The sequence below is a fragment of the Megachile rotundata genome, chromosome 14, assembly GCF_050947335.1.
Source record: "Megachile rotundata isolate GNS110a chromosome 14, iyMegRotu1, whole genome shotgun sequence".
Classification (NCBI taxonomy): Eukaryota; Metazoa; Arthropoda; class Insecta; order Hymenoptera; family Megachilidae; genus Megachile; species Megachile rotundata.
The window spans coordinates 11,564,212-11,583,553 of record NC_134996.1 but is presented as its reverse complement, the minus strand read 5'-3'; the positions used below and the strand labels follow the sequence as shown (position 1 = coordinate 11,583,553).

Genomic DNA, 19,342 nt, shown 5'->3' with positions numbered 1-19,342 from the left:
CTTCAAATTTTCAATTCTTCAATGTTTCAATTCTTCAATGTTTCAATTCTTTAATGTTTCAATTCTTCAATGTTTCAACTCGTAAATTTTTCAAGTTTTCAATTCTTCAATTCCTTAACCCTTTGCACTCGAAGGTAATTTGACTGTTTGCAAACAGCAACTTTAAAACTTAGTTAAAAAGTTAAATGAATTCTTTTGAGGTTATTATTTAATTATTAATAATAATTTCCAGAATTGTTTCTTTCACTATGTTTATACATCAAATGTGTCATATTATAGAATCAGTTAAAAAATAATTATTTTAGATTGTTGTATCAAATAAAATGGTGACTGAGAGTCATCTCTCGAGCGCAAAGGGTTAATTCTTCAATTCTTCAGTCTTCCAATTCTTCAATTCTTCAATTCTTCAATTCTTCAATTATTAATTTTTCTTCGACATAACTTTAACTTCTATTTTTTTTATCAACGATGAAAGTGGGATATAGGGAAGTAGGGAATCATATCTTCAAAGTCGACGTCAAAGAATAAAATACACGAAAAGGAAACAGTTCTCAAAGCAAATTGCACGTCTCGTCAAACAAAAATCATCTGCCTACCGGATCTCCGTTATATTCCCTTACTGTTCGCTTATAAATTCTTTCGTAATGTCGCGCTCTGAGACTCCCAGGTCCGAGGGGTGTGCACCCTCGTCGTTTCCGGCGATCCCGAAACGGTCGACAGGAACTTTTATATCGCCGCAAATTGCTCGGGGCCAGTTTCTCCTCGTTGCTCACTGTCGTCGATGGTTACTTTTTAATTAAAAGTTTCGCCTTTAAACCGTTCCCGTCAACATCGCGGAGGGGCAAATTGTCGCTACTCGCGTGCGTGTACTTGTTGCAGCGTAACGGGACAAATGAATGGGAAACGATGGTTGTAGAACAATATCACGCGAAGGCAATTATTCACGGTTGAAAACTGAAAAAATTCGAGTTATTTTGTTACGTTGCTTTTGTGGAGATTTTAACTTTGAGTGAGAAGCCGAGGGTTGAGGGTTTGCAAATAAAATTTGTTCATAACAGCAATTTTATCAGACATCTAACCTAACCTAACCTAACCATCAATCTTGTCGACCTAAATACACAAATGTTCCTAGCTAGCGTAACCTAACCTAGCCATTAAATTTCTATGAATTATATTTCTTACACTTAACCTAACCTAATCTAACCATCAATCTTGTCAATTAAAATACACAAAAGTCCATAGCTAGTGTAATCTAACCTAGCCACTAAATTTATTTAATTACTATTTCTTACACCTAACTTAACATAACCTAACCATCAATCTTGTCAATTAAAATACACAAAAGTCCATAGCTAATGTAATCTAACCTAGCCATTAAATTTATTTAAATTTTATTACTTACACCTAACCTAACCTAACCTAACCATCAATCTTGTCGACCAAAATACCCAAATGTTCCCAGCTAGTGTAACTTAACCTAGCAATTAAATTTGTTTAAATTATATTTCTTACTCCTAACCTAACCTAACCTAACCATCAATCTTGTCAATTAAAATACAGAAATGTCCCTAACTAGTGTAACCTAACCTAGCCATTAAATTTCCTTAAATTATATTTCCTACGCCTAACCTAACCTAACCATCAATCTTGTCAATTAAAATACAGAAATGTCCCTAACTAGTGTAACCTAACCTAGCCATTAAATTTCCTTAAATTATATATCCTACGCCTAACCTAGCCTAACCATCAATCTTGTCAATTAAAATACAGAAATGTCCCTAACTAGTGTAACCTAACCTAGCAATTAAATTTCCTTAAATTATATTTCCTACGCCTAACCTAACCTAATCTAACCACCAATCTTGTTAACCAAAATAGCTAAATGTCCCTAGCTAGTGTAACCTAACCTAGCAATTAAATTTCTTTAAATTATATTTCCTACGCCTAACCTAACCTAATCTAACCATCAATCTTGTCGATTAAAATACTCAAATGTCCTTAGCTAGTATAACTTAACCTAGCAATTAAATTTCCTTAAATTATATTTCCTACGCCTAACCTAACCTAATCTAACCACCAATCTTGTTAACCAAAATAGCTAAATGTCCCTAGCTAGTGTAACCTAACCTAGCAATTAAATTTCTTTAAATTATATTTCCTACACCTAACCTAACCTAACCTAACCATCAATCTTGCTGATAAAAATAGCTAAATGTCCCTAGCTAGTGTAACCTAACCTATCCATTAAATTTCTTTAAATTAAATTTCTTACACCTAACCTAACCTAACCATCAATCTTGTTAACCAAAATACCCAAATGTTCCCAGCTAGTGTAACCTAACCTAGCAATTAAATTTCTTTAAATTAAACTTCACTGTATACCTTCATATAATTTACAGCCTATCACCCAATCTTCAAGGAATTAAAAATAAAACAGCATCATCAGATTATTGAACTGGTTACCAGCTCACAGAAGATGGAACCGGACTACCATTTTTTCGATCAGAATCGAATGAACCCAAGTACCAGCTCTTTGTCTGGCAAACTAATCGCTGTCGTGTATATACGGGCATCCAGCACCAGCATCGAGATTCCTTCGGGACAAAGAACGGAACGTTCGATTGTTCATCAACGCTGATGCACTCTGGGCTGCTCTTCAATGACACGGCCCGGTGGCATGCTGTTAAATCAACGAAACGAGGAAGAAGTACTGGGTATACTTTTTAGGTTCTTAGCAGAAGAGTTTGATGATTAAAATAATAGTTGTAGTGTAATTTTTGAGGAGATTGGTTTGGTGCTTAGGATAATAGGTTGTGGATGTTGAAATTTTTATGATTTTAGGTATGATGTCTGTTTTGGTTTCTGGTGGGTGAGATTTTAAGCTTGTTTTATTATAGTTCGAGCTTTGATAAATATAGGGAGCTATGGTTTACTAATTATGCATATATTATACACACATACATATGTTTATATGTATATACATATATGTATGCATACATGTACACATATGTGCATAGGTACATTCATACATACATGCATACATACGAATATACATACGTTAACACATACATGCATACATACATTAATACACACATGCATACATATGTATATACATATATGCATACATACGAATATACATACGTGAACACATACATGCATACATACATCAATACACACATGCATACATACATGCATACATACATACATTCATACATACATGCATATATGCATACATACATACATACATATATGCATACATTCGCACATACATACGTGCACACATACATGTATACATACACATATGTATAGGATTTGTACACACTTTTATTCTGACATATCAAAATTGCATAAACAGTCACTGATCATTCAAAAGCTACCTTTGACTCACTCTGATGACTCACTCTGACAAAATAAAGTCTGATCAAATTTACAATAATTCAGAATTAATGTACCCAATAATATTGAAGCTTCTCAGACCCAAACAGGATTCATAAATAATAAAAATCTGCATAAACATTTCATGCCTCCAACTTCATCGATGACAAAACTTTGACAAAATATTTGATTAAATACTCAATAAAATTGATGAAGAACATTAAAATGGAACACAGAAGAATTTCCTATACATATAAATTGCAAATATGTATCTACATATGTGTATCTACATATGTGTATCTCCACAAAATATTAAGTAAAACGTCAACATAAATGTAAAGTGAAATATTAATCCGTAGGTAAATTTATGTTATTGGTTATATTCTTCGAACCCGTCAACCATGTAATATTTCACGAAGCATGGAAGTAAAAAAGAGAGCAGGGGAAAAAAAGAACAAACCGGACCAGAGTTGCAAGAGACTCTCGAACAGGCAAGAAAGGTCTCTTCCTTTTACGACGAGACTCACCGACACGCGGCCATTAGCATATTCTTCATTTTCGCCATCCCCATCCCCGTTTCTTGCGATCTTATTTCGAGCTACGCCGCCTTTTTCCGACAATTCTTCGCCATTTTTGGATGGGAATGCTATCGATGTCGATGCATTTGAATATTGGGATGGAGTTTGTTTCTTTCGTGGTATTTTTAGATTTGTGATTTTGTTTGTCATGTAGGATTATGTAGGAGATGTACTTAGAAGGTGGACTTAGGAGGTGTACTTAGAGGTCAAGGTTTAATACTAATCAATTTTAATTGGTATATAGGTAGGTATGGTTAGGTGAGATACATTTGTGCAAAGTAGATAATCTAGTAGTCTCAGCAGTAGGTAGCCATCTTCACATAAGTGCATTCCAAAATGACTGGACCTTCACATATGTAAATTCCCATATTTCCAAAGTTCCACATATGTAAATTCCTACATCCCCAAACTTTCACTTATGCAAATTCCCACATCCCTAAATTCCCACATTCCCAATTTTTCACACTTCCAAATTCCCATATTTCCAAATTTCCACATATGTAAATTCTTACATCCCCAAATTCTCACATATGTAAATTCCCACATATCCCCAAATCCTCACATCCCCAATTCCACACATCCTTAAATCCTCACATCCACAATTCCAGACATCCCCAAATCCTCACATCCCCAATTTCACACATCCCCAAATCCTCACATCCCCAATTCCACACATCCCCAAATCCTCATATCCCCAATTCCACACATCCCCAAATCCTCACGCCCCCAAATCCTCACATCCCCAAATCCTCACATCCCCAAATCCACACATTCCTAAATCCTCACATCCCCAATTCTACACATCCCTAAATCCTCACATCCACAATTCCAGACATCCCCAAATCCTCACATCCCCAATTCCACACATCCCCAAATCCTCACATCCCCAATTCCACACATCCCCAAATCCTCACATCTCCAAATCCTCACATCCCCAATTCCACACATCCCCAAATCCACACATCCCCAAATCCTCACATCCCCAATTCCACACGTCCCCAAATCCCTACACTCCTAAATCCCTAGCCCCCCAAATCACTAAATTGCCAAATTCCTGAACCCCCAAATCTCCACAATCCCACACCTCCAAATTCCGAAATTCTCAACCTCCCCTAAAAGCAAAATATCATCTCTCCTCTCTTGCCTTCCTAAGAAACCCAAAAATCTCAATCTAAACTTCAGTTCCCACCTGCCGGAAAAAACGTTAAAAAGTCACCACACAGATTTCGAACACTCCATAACTCGAATCACAATCCGCGTTTCATCCCCTTCCATTTCACCGACCAGATACGCCATTAGCGTAAACTGGCCAGTGTCGAAGGCAAAACGCCTCATAGAGGCGATACGATGGTTCACTAATTGCGTTCACGAAACCGCGAACGGGCAAGAACATTCGCGAGAACGATCGTTTGTCAGCGGCAAATAGAACAGTTGATCTCGTCGTGGCTCTAACGAGGCCTCGTTATTGCGCCCGCAGTACTCGGTTGGCTCGATCTTTCGCCCCGTACCCGATATCCGTTCGGCTAATTAAAACGAACCACGACCCTGGCCTTCTAAGGGGAAACCAATAAAAGACCAGGAGGATTCACTGGGTTTTCATCTTCGATTTTTCTTTTTGCTCAACGTGGTTCCTTGCGAGACGCCAGCCATGGAACGCGATCGATCTAAACGCCGCCGGATGTCCGACATCCGGGGACAATTTATACCCTCGATAAATTCCTGCTCGCTTTCATTAGTGGCGCGTTATTGAACGACGGAGGTGCGAACAGGTTGTGGTGGATATACTCCTGTTTTTCATTTTTTTGGACGCTTTTTCTTTGGTTGCTTTTGGATGCTTTTGGATGCTGTTTTTGGGTGCTGCTTTTGGGTGCTGTTTTTGGGAGAACTTCTCTTAGGGGTCTGATTGATTCATAAATTAAATATTGACCTCAAGTTTTGTCAATCATTATTACTGTTATGTCTTATAAATAGTTCAGGAGCATGAATATTATGGAAGCATATTTGTTCGCACAATTACACATGCATGAAACTGAACATATGTACATATGTGATAACCCATCCACATGTGAGGATGTGGCTACCAATTTTCTTCTCCTAAATGTTCAACTTTATAATTCAAGTGAATGTTAACTATTTTAAAGATTGCATTGTATATTTTTTATTCATGAAGTTTCTTAAAATTTTATAAAATAACATAAGTTATTTTAAGCAAGATTATAATGTATCATATGGGATGTACATAATAATTGACTCTTAATAAAATTTCTTTTAAAATTGATTTTCTTCAAGAATTTTTTCGAGAGAAGTTCTTTAAAATTTTTTTAAATAACATACATTATTTTAAGCAAGATTACAATGTATCACAAGAGATGTACATAATAATTGACTTTTAATAAAAGTTCTTTTAAAAATGATTTTCTTTAATAACTTTTTTCAAAAGAAGTTCTTTAAAACTTTTTTAAATAACATACATTATTTTAAGCATGATTACAGTGTATTACAGATGATGTACATAATAAAATCTTCATAAAAATTCTCCTAAAATTTCCCAAAACACACGAGTATAAATTTTATCCCAAAGGAAGCTACATAAATGCACGCTATATATTGAACACCATCATCGACAGCACAAAATTATCCTCGCATTCGATCGTATTTCCACTTCGAAACTTCGCTCCATTTTCGGCTCACGTTCCGATTTATCAGCACCGAATGAAATTTCGATCGGTCTCCATAACCGTGAACTTCCTCCGGCACTATTCAATTTCGTCTCGCTCGATGTATCGATGTACAAGCACGAATACATTATCGCTATCGGCAGGTAACATCTGTGAACGGTGACAGCCGGCTCGAACGAGTCAGCTCTTGGATCGGGAATGAATCTTCTTAGGAGAAAGTTATAAAAACAGAGGGAAGAAAGTGGGTTACGTTACGATGCTTCGGACATATGTAGTCTGACGCAAAAATTATCTTCACTTTTTTTTAATGGTTTGTGAGAAATTGCGTCGCGCAGGGAAAGTACTTTGCATTTTTGAAGAATTTTATGAAAAATTATTGTGTACAGTTTTTATGGAGGAAGATGTTCTTTTTATAAGAATCTATCTTTTTGAAAGAAATTCTTGAAAGAAATTGTTCAAAGAAAATCTTGAAAGAAATTCTTGAAAGAAATTGTTCAAAGAAAATCTTGAAAGAAATTCTTGAAAGAAATTGTTCAAAGAAAATCTTGAAAGAAATTCTTGAAAGAAATTGTTCAAAGAAAATCTTGAAAAAAATTCTTGAAAGATATTCTTGAAAGAAATTTTATAAAGAAATTCTTGAAAGAAATTCTTAAAAGAAATTTTTGAAAGAAATTCTCAAAGAAATTTTTGAAAGAAATTCTTCAAAGAAATTCTTGAAAGAAATTCTTGAAAGAAATTCTTGAAAGATATTCTTGAAAGAAATTTTATAAAGAAATTCTTCAAAGATATTCTTGAAAGAAATTCTTCAAAGAAATTCTTGAAAGAAATTCTTAAAAGAAATTAAAAAAAAAGTTCTTAAAAAAAAATCTTAAAGAAAATCATTTTTAAAAGAAATTTTATAAAGACTAAATTATTACGTACATCTTCTATGATACAATGTGATAATTCTTAAAATAAAGAACGTTATTTAAAAAAATTTTTTAAATTTAAAAAAATTGAATATCAAACCAAGAGAAAAAGTAAGAAATGTCTCCTCTTACATATTTCAATGCCTTCACCCGAGTGATAAATATACCCTATAGAGGGTAGGAAATTCATCTGAACCCTTTCCTTTTCTCACCCCGTCCGAAAGTCTTAGAAAACCGACACGGCGTCAATTGACAATTACGGTTCATAATTAATACGAACTTCTGACGGTGCCATCACGGTAATTGGGGGACTGGTGTGGGGTGAATTTAATTTTCACCGATTAATTTCGAGGATAGTCAAGAAACTCGTCCTGCAAGAGACGGGGATGGTTGAATACTCTTGATTCTTCTCTTCGTACCAGCAGTTTCTTCGACTTCATCGAAATTCGGTATTCAGAAATCGTTCGTTGCATATTTAAGCTTTCGATTGGACTTGCCCTTATTCTTGGGGTGGGTATTATTAAATTCGTTCTGGAAAGGGTTGTAAGTTTCTTCAAGAAAGCCAGAGAGATCATAAATCTCCATATATTGCATAGAAATTTTGTTTGGATTGCAAGTATTTATATTTTTTGCAGTCACATGTGCACACGTATGTGCACACATATGCAGTCTCTTCTCTTTTAAATAATTCTCAAATTAAATTTAGTATAATCAAGTTTATTATATATAAACTATTTGTAACTATAATTGTTCCTCTTCTATTTCTTTTGCACTGCAAGTATGTTTATACATTGCACACATATGTGCACACATACGTATACACATATGTAATCTTCTTTTTTTAAATAATCCTCAAATTCAATTTATTACAATCAAGTTTATTATGCATAAATTTTTAACAAGAATTATTCTTGTATTATGCAGAAAAATATTAATAATATTCCTAAATTAAATTGTCACTTTGAAATAATATTCACATACGTGTTATACACACATGATGTAAATTTGTCGTACAACGTGTAAACTTAAATTCATGACATAAAAGTGTCACAAAATGGCACTTATGATACATGAATTTAAAGATAAAAGCTTGACAAAGGTAGCCACGTATGGACATTATAAAAATTCCCAACACAAAATGGCGGACGCCTCATCAAAGCGATCAATCACTCCACTAATGAATTTTTCAAAATAGTCCACGAAGAAGCAATAAATTTTCAAATGTAAACTAAAAATAATAACAAGCCCTATACACAGCTATTTTCTGTGTACCCTAAGCTTTAATTTGGTACATCACAAGTGCTTCTACATAATACTTTTATGTCATGAATTTGTGTCAGACCATCTCTACACCAGAATACTTAAATTTATAAATTTACGACAACATGGTATTTGCTTATGTTAATACAGTATTTTTATGAATGGTTTAAAATGGCTTTGCAAAAAGTTATCTACATACCTGAAGATATGCTGATTGGTAGATTGCAGCAGAATAGTGGTGTACTTTGTGATCAGCATGATCCCAGAAGTGAAACTCGCGAGGAGTCAAAGTTCTGATTCACTAAAGTGGGTAACTCCGTCGGTGACGAGGTTCGTTGAGAAGAGAAGGTCCGCACTCGTTTCGCATAAATCGCGCTTAAGAAAATCGAGCAAAACCGTGAGCGAAGCGGAGAAGCGTGCGGATGCCGCGGAAATTCTTCTGGCTATATTTAGAGGCCATATTTCCGACGGACACAAAGCGATTTCCACTCATCGTTTCTTCTTTTCGAGACATCTTCAATAAGCTGCTGTTACTATGTTTCATAACTTTGTTTCCAAATTTTTGAGTCTTTTGTGATCAGACGTCTTGTGAATTCCACAAAGTATCTGACAAGTTATTTTGTACTGTGTTGATAAGTTTAGGAGATAGGTTCTTGTGAATCATTTGTGATCAGGTATTATTGTAGCTATTGATGTATTATGTGATTGGTTGTTTCATATGTGAGGTTTGGGTTTCAACTTCAGGAGCAATTTTAATATTTTAACTTCACAATGGAGCTTCACACATCAACTTCACAAGTGATCTTCAGACCTCAACTTCACAACAGATCTTCAGACAACTTCATAAGCAACCATCAGATCTCATCAACTTCACAATGTAACTTCAGATCTTGTCAACTGTAAAGGGACCTTGAGATCTCAGCTGTACAAGCAACCTTCAGATCTCAGCTTCACAGCAAATCTTCAGACCTCAACTTTATAAGCAAGCTTTAGATTTCATCAACCTCACAAGTGATCTTCAGATCTCATTAACATCACAATGTAACTTTAGATCTTGTCAACTGTGAAGGGACCTTGAGATCTCAACTTCAACAGCAACCTGCAGAACTCAACTTCACAGCAAATGTTCAGACTTCAACTTTATAAGCAAGCTTTAGATCTCATCAACCTCACAAGTGATCTTCAGATCTCATCAATATTACAATATAAATTTAGATCTTGTCAACTGTGAAGGGACCTTGAGATCTCAACTTCACAAGCAACCTTCAGACCTCAACTTTATAAGCAAGCTTCATATCTCAACTTTATAAGCAAGCTTTAGATTTCATCAACCTCACAAGTGATCTTCAGATCTCATTAACATCACAATGTAATTTTAGATCTTGTCAACTGTGAAGGGACCTTGAGATCTCAACTTCAACAGCAACCTTCAGATCTCAACTTCACAGCAAATCTTCAGACTTCAACTTCATAAGCAAGCTTTAGATCTCATCAACCTCACAAGTGATCGTCAGACCTCGACTTCACAAGCAACCTTCAGATCTCAACTTCCCAAATAACCTTCTGATCTCACCATCTCTTCATCTCCTACATACCTCATCATCCATAATAACTTAAATCCATCAACATACACCACAGCTTCATTCACCAAATCCTTGTGAATCACAATCCTCCACATTTACCACAAGTCCACATCCACCTCAAGTTCCACATCTACCACAAGTCCACATCTACCATATCTCCACATGCACATCCAGTTCCACCAGCATCACACCGGTTTCTCCACCACGTCAACTCAGAATCAGGTATCGAGTCAACATTCAACGTCACAAAGTAAGCAACGTTACGTCAACGACTTTGTGAAGTGGCAGGTGTGTTCTTGGAGACTCAAGGTTTCCGAGTGTGACCGATAGCGACAGGTGCAACGATCGTCGACTCGCTTTCGATCGTTCTCGAATGGTCACCCTGGCGCCGTAGCTATTATTACGTGTCCCTCGCTCTTCAGCTTCTCGCGATGTTTGTTTTGCCGAAATCCGTTTGACGGTGGTCAGGGAAGCACAGTGGGTGGATTTGTTTTCGTTTATCGACGATCGGAATCTTCCGGCGGTTACCAACGGAGATGAACGACCCGACGACCTTGTTGAGGACCTTTTAGTGGATTATTTTCGTGGAGGTGGCTGCGCTCGTAAAGAAGTATTTTTAGATTTTCACCAGACGAGGTCGAGGATTATGGCAGGTTTGCGACTTCTCAAGAAAATTTTTCTGAAGAGTGAAGATAAGATCATTTTGAAGGAATGGAAACGAGAGTCTGACGAATTATGATCACAATTGATCATGGAAGAAACTTCCGGTGATTAGACGCGACAGCTGGTAATGTGTGGACATTCCAAGGCGAGGACACTTTGATCAACTTGTTGAACGAATCAAGGAATCACGAGGACGTTTCTCATTTATGATCAAGATTAATCAAATGATTCAGGTTTATTGGGGAAAATTGTGAAATGTCACTTGAAATTCAAAGTCGCAAGCTCTATATAGCTTTAGGATAAGAAGAGCCTGCTCTACAAATACCTGTTCACAAATGCAGTTTAGTGATCAAATAGATTGAAGTATTGCTAAAAAATGATGTTCATAGCACAGCTGAAGATGTTCATATAAAATCATATCAGATGTTCATATCAAGAGTTGGATGAATGATGAAGTTTTGAGAATACTTGTATCACAAATTGTAAAATCACAAAGATGGTTGATTAAACAAGGAAATTTTAGACTTGCTACCAAATGATACAGTAGATTTATAACTAATCTTCATGTAAGAGTCACAAGATGTTAAAAGTCCTACCAGAACCTTGCATCACAAACTACATCATCACAAGATCAGTCAGCTGAAAGGAAGAATCTCAATCTTGCTCTCAATTGATGCAGTAGATCTATAACTAATCTTCATGTCAGAGTCACAAGATGTTATAAGTCCTACCAGAACCTTGCATCACAAACTACATCATCACAAAATCAGTCAGCTGAACAGAAGAACCTCAATCTTGCTCTGAAATGATACAGAACATCTATAACTCACATTCATCTGAGAGTCACAAGTTAAAACTTCTATCCGAACCTTGCATCACAAACTACATCATCACAAGATCAGTTAGCTAAACAGAAGAACCTCAGTATTGTTCTTAAATGATACAGAACATCTATAACTCACATTCATCTGAGAGTCACAAGTTGAAACTTCTACCTGAACTTTGCATCACAAGTGACATCATCACAAGATCAGTTAGCTAAACAGAAGAACCTCAATCTTGCTCTGAAATGATACAGAACATCTATAACTCACATTCATCTGAGAGTCACAAGCTAAAACTTCTATCAGAATCTTGCATCACAAACTACATCATCACAAAATCTATCAGTTGAAAGGAAGAACCTCAGTATTACTCTTAAATGATACAGAACATCTATGGTTAATCTTCAACAAAGAGTCACAAGATATTAAAACTCCTACTAGGACCTTGCATCACAAATCACATCATCACAAAATCTATCAGCTGAAAGGAAGAACCTCAGTATTACTCTTAAATGATACAGAACATCTATGGTTAATCTTCAACAAAGAGTCACAAGATATTAAAACTCCTACTAGGACCTTGCATCACAAATCACATCATCACAAAATCTATCAGCTGAAAGGAAGAACCTCAGTATTACTCTTAAATGATACAGAATATCTAAGGTTAATCTTCAACAAAGAGTCAGAAGATATTAAAACTCCTACTAGGACCTTGCATCACAAACTGCATCATCACAAAACAAGTCCACTGATTGAATTGTCTCTAAACGAAGCAGAAGATGAAGTCATCATATGTCTTCAAGTCTCAAGTTCTTAAAACTCCTACCAAGACCTTGCATCACAAATTGCATCACCTCAAAACCAGTCTACTACCCAGAAGGACTTCAGAATTGCCTCCAAACGATGCAGAAGATGAAGTCCTCATACGTCTTCAAGTCACAAGATCTTAAAACTCCTACCAGATCCTTGCATCACAAATTGCATCACCTCAAAACCAGTTTACTATCCACAAGGACTTCAGAATCTCCTCCAAAGAAGATGAAGTTGCATCAGATGAAGTCACCATCCTCTCCAAATCACAAGACTATACACCTCTCACCAAAACCTCGAATAACAAATCACTCAGCTGAATTACCCCAGTCAGTCAACCAAAGTACCCCAGTCAATCAACCTACCCCAGATTTCCCCCCAAAAGAAGGTCCCGAATCCTCTCGCACACAGATCTTCACAAACAGTCCCAAAAGAAAAGTCCCAGAGACAAGTCCTCGTATCCCAGTACAAAAGTCCTCGTTTCAAAACCGCACTCGCGTGTCAGATCGCCTGGCAGGTGGCAGCTCGAGTGCGCGTCTACTCGCTCGGAAGTGATCCGTTCAATAAGCATTCCTTCGTTGCTTTAATCGGTGTCAACCGAAGGACAGCCACGACCGATAAACAGTCTTAAACAGTCTCTGGTTATACAAGCCACGATCGACCTCGATCGAGAACTGTCGCCCCTGGACAATGTATTTATTACGAGCATAGGCCAGGGGCTTCGTACTCGCCCTTCTTCTCTATCCGAGGAGTCGATCACGAAGCAATTCCGTTATCGATCTCGGAGGATCTAACCGGTTGGCTCGGTTTCAACGTTTACACGAAGGTGGAGCTTTTGTTCGTGATTTTCGCGAGAAGTAAGCGTTCAGCTTACCCTTCGCTCCGCGCCTCGAATTGATTTCATGCTCGATCGCGCCCGAGTCTGGGTCATCCACGGTTACTTTCGAACTCTACGGATAAACGACTGGGTTTAATTCACGGTGATCTTCGTGTGGGGTAGGTTCATCTGCTGCTGCTCAAGATGTGTAGATACTTGGGTGGATTTTTGGGGACTTGTGTAGTGCTACCTTTGATGTGGATTTCACATTCACTCATGTGATCTATTATTTGAGAGGACCATGTAATCATTCAGATGTCTTCTTCTAAATGTGTTAGCTGATTGACGTAGACATCTTCATTGTGATACTTGGGAAGGTATTTTTTGGGAACTCGTGTGGTGCTACCTTTGATGTGGATTTCACATTCACTCATGTGATCTATTATTTGAGAGGACCATGTAATCATTCAGATGTCTTCTTCTAAAGGTGTTAGCTGATTGACGTAGACTTCTTCATTGTGATGTTAGATCTTGATACCAGTGAATGTGAGAAGTAGGAGATATTTGCTGAGGTGTGACAAGCTTTTGTGATTCAGGTCCTGATCTTCAACCTCTCAAGGTGAGGTCCTCACTTGTTATTCCCTGTGAATCTATTTATGAATTTGAAGATTCTGATCTGCTATGTGGGAAGAGTGAATTCATTAAAACAGAGACCTTGCACGAGGCATACAATCATAATTCACATAACTCTTTATGAAATAAATAATTGTATCTTGAAGATGAAAACATGGTTCCTCCAAAATGACCCAACCTAAAACTTTGTGCTAACTTGACATCTAATACTCTCTAATTACCATGTGACACTCCCTAATTTTCATAACACCCCAAAGATCAACCAATCATCAAGAAGTGATAAGACATCCAGCCGCCTTCAAAGGATTAATGATCGTCCTCCATCAGCAGGTGAACAAGCCGAAGACCTTGAAGAATCCTTAATCGATGCCATTCTTCATGGCACTCATGAAATAAATCGCGAAGAATGATTCGTTAAGCAGTGATAAAATCTTTTGTGATTCTCAGTATCGAGATCTATATTGGTTCGAAGATGTACACATATACATACGTGTTCTCAGCTTCACACTTTCTCGTTTCATAATTGGTAAGCTGCTATATTCAGCGAGTGACTGACACAGTCGTCTCACGTCATCAGAGACAATTAAACTTCCTCTCTCGGATAGCTTTGGAATAACACCATGCGGAATATTCACAGCTTGTTGAACATGGCTTTTGGGATAATGCGGAGGACTCCCTCGGACTATCCTTTTTTGGTTATCAAGATTATTTTATCTTCAGAGTTAAATATTAGCAATTATATTTACGGTGCTAACAGTTAGGTACATTGTTTCGTAAGTGCATAGTTAAATATCCAAAGTTAATCTTGAATGATACATGGATCTTCAAGATTCTAATCTTCAAGTTCTAAGATGTTCAGCAGACTCTAACTTGAGATTATCGTTATAGTTCACTTTAGAGTTGTATTAGGACACTTGAAGTGCGTGGAAAGTACTTAATGAGAATTGGTATTGAAACTCTTTAAGAATTCTATGATGTCTAGGAGCAGTGATAGGCAATAATATTCTGATTATCACAGGGTACTCATAGGTAGACACGTCCTAACTTAGCTTTTGAGTGCATTTGAATTGCACCAGGACTATATCACTTGAGGTACTCAAATTGATCTAATTCGACTGGAATTTATATTCAAAAGGAACCCTGAAGAAACTAACACCATAGATTAACAAGAGTCCCACCTAACACCTTAGTTAGCCTAATCCTAATGCATCCACAAGTGATATCCAAACTCTCCAACTAACAATTGCAACATTCTTCAGAATTGTATCCACACGACTTCCAAATACACAGAATGATCAGCTCATGACGTGAATTTATGCTAAAAACTAATCCTGAAGAGCAACTAAGAAACCTAATCCTCAAGAGTCCTTGATATCTCAGTTATCCTAGTCCTAATACTCACAAGTATCAAACTCTTCAACATTGCAGAATTTCTCAGCTTCCGTATACACAGAATGACCTTACTAGATTAAAATTTATACCAAAAATGAATCCCTAAGAAAGTAACCCCACAGAGGTTACTCTGTTTTTCTAATTATTTCTAATCCACAAAGCTCTTCAGTTCACACAGCCACCTTCCACGTCTCAACCCAAAAACTTACATCAAATATCAATTCCCAAGAAGCGTGACTGTCAGTGATCCTCGTATCAGTTAGTTCCACTAATCTGAAACCCATCAAAGGGTTCTCACATGACCGTTACCCAGAGTCAATTACCTTGGCTCGAAAAGGACACTGGCCTACTCGATCCACAGGTAGACGCCAGGCAGACCTCTGCCGCTCCACGTGTACAAAATCTCCATCATCATCGACTCATAATCACTAAACACACTCAATTATCCTTCATCGATCATTCTGAAGAGACACTGCGACCAACGTACGGAGTTGGTCAGTCGGTTAACCTTGACCCAGGCCAGGATCAGCGGGTGCCAGCGAAGTGTCGGATGGTTCCCCGAAAAAAAGAAATCCAAACTGATCGATTATTCCAGCGAGAGGTCGCGATTTATTTATAGACCAGCCAGACAAAGAGATTCGAGTGTGCTGCCTGGCTGCCGGTCGCGAATGGACTGGCTCTGCACGTTCCTTTAAACACTATAGTCGCGGCTGCAACGAGCAGACTTTAGGCCGCCTATAGTCCGCCTGTATGCTTGGTTCCTGACTCGACTCGAGAGTTTCGAGAGCGACTCGATTGTACACTCGGCTGCAACGTTGGCATTTCGATTATCGCGCTTGACCATTTTTTAATTCTTCGTTTTTCCGACTTTTAAGTTATATTCAAGTTAGGGTACATAGTTAGGGAATCATCTTAGATTGTTAAGTTGGTGGGTTCTCAATTTTTTAAGTTTGATTGATATATTTTTATTTTGTTTTAGCATTTTTATGTTGGAAATATAGACATTTGTATATTATTGAAATTTTCAAAGTTTTTGCTTTGTAGTTGTGGAAATTTCTAGGGAATTTTAGATTCTACAGACCTCTAAATTTATGGATGTTCAAAGTTTTTAATTTATTTATTTGCAAATCTCCAAATCTTCAAAGTTTAAAATTTTCAAATTCTGAAATCCCTATATGTACAGATCATCAAATCCCTAGATTACTATGGCAGTATGACCATAAATCTCAAGGTTTACATATCCCAAGATCACTAAAGATGTTTTCAAATTACTAGGTTTCTAAATGCCTAAGTACCCAAATTTCTATGTCCCTAAGTTCCTAATGTAACTCAAAACCTTTCACATGCTCAAATCCCTAGACATTCATGCAATCTCAAATCCCAAAAGTCCCTAGATCTCAAGATTCACACTATTTCAAATCCCAAAAGTCCATAGATGTCAAGATTTATACTATTTCAAATCGCAAATGTCCCTAGATCTCAAATTCCCCAAATCTCTGGATCCACATTGACACTTAGCAAATTCTCAAATCCCTAGAACTCCACATTCGTACTATTTCAAATTGCAAAAGTCCCTAGATCTCAAATTCCCTAAATCTCTGAATCCACATTGAAAGTTAGCAAATTCTCCAATCCCTAGAATTCCAGATTCATACTTTCTTAAATCCCAAAAGTCCCTAGATCTCAAGATTCATACTATTTAAAATTGCAAAAGTCCCTAGATCTCAAGATTCACACTATTTCAAATCGCAAAAGTCCCTAGATCTCAAGATTCACACTATTTCAAATTGCAAAAGTCCCTAGATCTCAAGATTCACACTATTTCAAATTGCAAAAGTCCCTAGATCTCAAGATTCACACTATTTCAAATTGCAAAAGTCCCTAGATCTCAAGATTCACACTATTTCAAATTGCAAAAGTCCCTAGATCTCAAGATTCACGCTATTTCAAATTGCAAAAGTCCCCAGATCTCAAAATTCCTAAATATCTGGATCCACATTGAAACTTAATAAACTCTCAAATCCCTAGAACTCCACATTCATACTACTTCAAATTGCAAAAGTCCCTAGATCTAAAAATTCCTAAATCTCTGAATCCACACTGTAACTTAGCAAATTCTCAAATCCTTAGAATTCTACATTCACACTATCTCAAATCCTGAAAGTCCTTAGATCTCAAATTCCCTAAATCTCTGAATCCACACTGAAACTTAGCAAATTCTCAAATCCTTAGAATTCTACATTCACATTATCTCAAATCCTGAAAGTCCCTAGATCTCAAATTCCCCAAATCTCTGAATTCACATCGAAACTTAGCAAATTCTCAAATCCCTAGAATTCTACATTCACACTATCTCAAATCCTGAAAGTCCCTAGATCTCAAATTCCCCAAATCTCTGAATCCACATCGAAACTTAACAAACTCTCAAATCCCTAGAATTCCAGATTCATACTTTCTCAAATCCCCTTTGACCCCAAATCCCAATTGTCCCCAAATCCCTATTGACCCCAAATCCCAACTGTCCCCAAATCCTAAAGTCCCCAAATTCCTCTATTTCCAATAAACCCATCCCTAAAATCTCTCCATCCCTAAATTTCTCCGAAGCTCTAAAACTTCCCTAAAAATCTGAATGTCCTAAAAAATAAAGTAAACGGTCCGTTCCGTCTCAATGAGATTCTCCCTATGGAGACATATTTGCCTCTGACTGTACACGAGGGGCCACGTGTGCGTCCCGTCGGATCCTCGGTGCACGGCCACCTCGACTGTGTGCAAAAGGGGGAACAACTGCACTCGCGAGTGCGCACGACGAGCCGGCCTCGAACCGGCTGGCACGTAGGCACCCGGGAAACAACGTGGGACGCGATCCTCTCTTCCTTTTGGTGGGGGATGATGATTTCGTGGGCCGCGCCTCGAAAAGGTGCAACGTGGTCCTCCTCTTCTTTACATTGCCATTCTATTCAACATACTGGCCACGTGTTTTTAAACCCTTATGGGGAGATGGAATCAAGCTTCTTCGTACTCGAATTATTTCAGGTAGCTTTTGTAGCATAGGTCTTGCTAATTCTACCATATTAGCAAGACTGTTATTTGTGGTGGTTGCTGTTTGTGCAAATTTTTGGTCATGATTGCTGTATTTTTTAAGGCGCTGGGTTCAAGTATGAGGATCAGGGTTAGATAGATTTATATTAAGATTGATGTAATCTTAAGACAGGTACGGAAGGTTCATATGTTAGGATAATTTGTGTAGAGCGATCATTGGTAGACGGATTGTGATTAACATTAACCCCTTCCCGTACTTTGACGAGTCTCACTCGTGACGCACTTACAGCTAAAATGTGCCAAACCTTACTCAAATTTTGAATACTCTTCAACTTGAAATTTAGGTCCAGCTATAAGTTACATTATCAAGGATCCCTGAATATAAAATAGTTACAACATTTTAATTTTCTTTGTTCGTTTTAATGTTATAGCCCTGAATAGTTAGTCTTGACTGACGCATCTGTTAAATAAATGGTAAGGGAAGGGGTTTAAACTTGAAGTTCTACCAAGGTGTTCTATCTTGAAGTTCTATCAGAATTCAACAGTCATGTGCTTCATATGTAGAACATGAGTTATAAGACAACAAGTTAATTGATTTAAGAGAGGTTCTCTAATAATATTTTAGAAAATTGTCATTGACATAAGGTTAACAAGTTTGAAGACATGAGATGCAAGTATTACATGTAGATGATTAATTCTAAATCATCTACAAGTTCATCTTTCAAAATGTACTCATCAAAAAAGCTATCTAGCCCCAAAGTATGCACCCTAAAACAATA

At 37.1% G+C, this 19,342-nt stretch overlaps 1 protein-coding gene across 9 annotated transcripts in view; it reads right to left on the bottom strand.

Moving 5' to 3' along the window:
• Positions 1-19,342, bottom strand: part of spri (Src homology 2 domain-containing protein sprint) — a 225,163-nt gene that overhangs the window by 79,729 nt on the left and 126,092 nt on the right. The window contains exon 1 of one of the 9 annotated variants that reach the window (XM_012294214.2): positions 8,999-12,133. The exons of the other annotated variants lie outside the window; for them this stretch is intronic. Coding sequence (XP_012149604.1) covers positions 8,999-9,057 — 59 coding nt within the window. The 5' untranslated portion in view covers positions 9,058-12,133. Of the gene's footprint in view, positions 1-8,998; positions 12,134-19,342 lie in introns of those variants that run through there. 9 annotated transcript variants of the gene reach the window in all.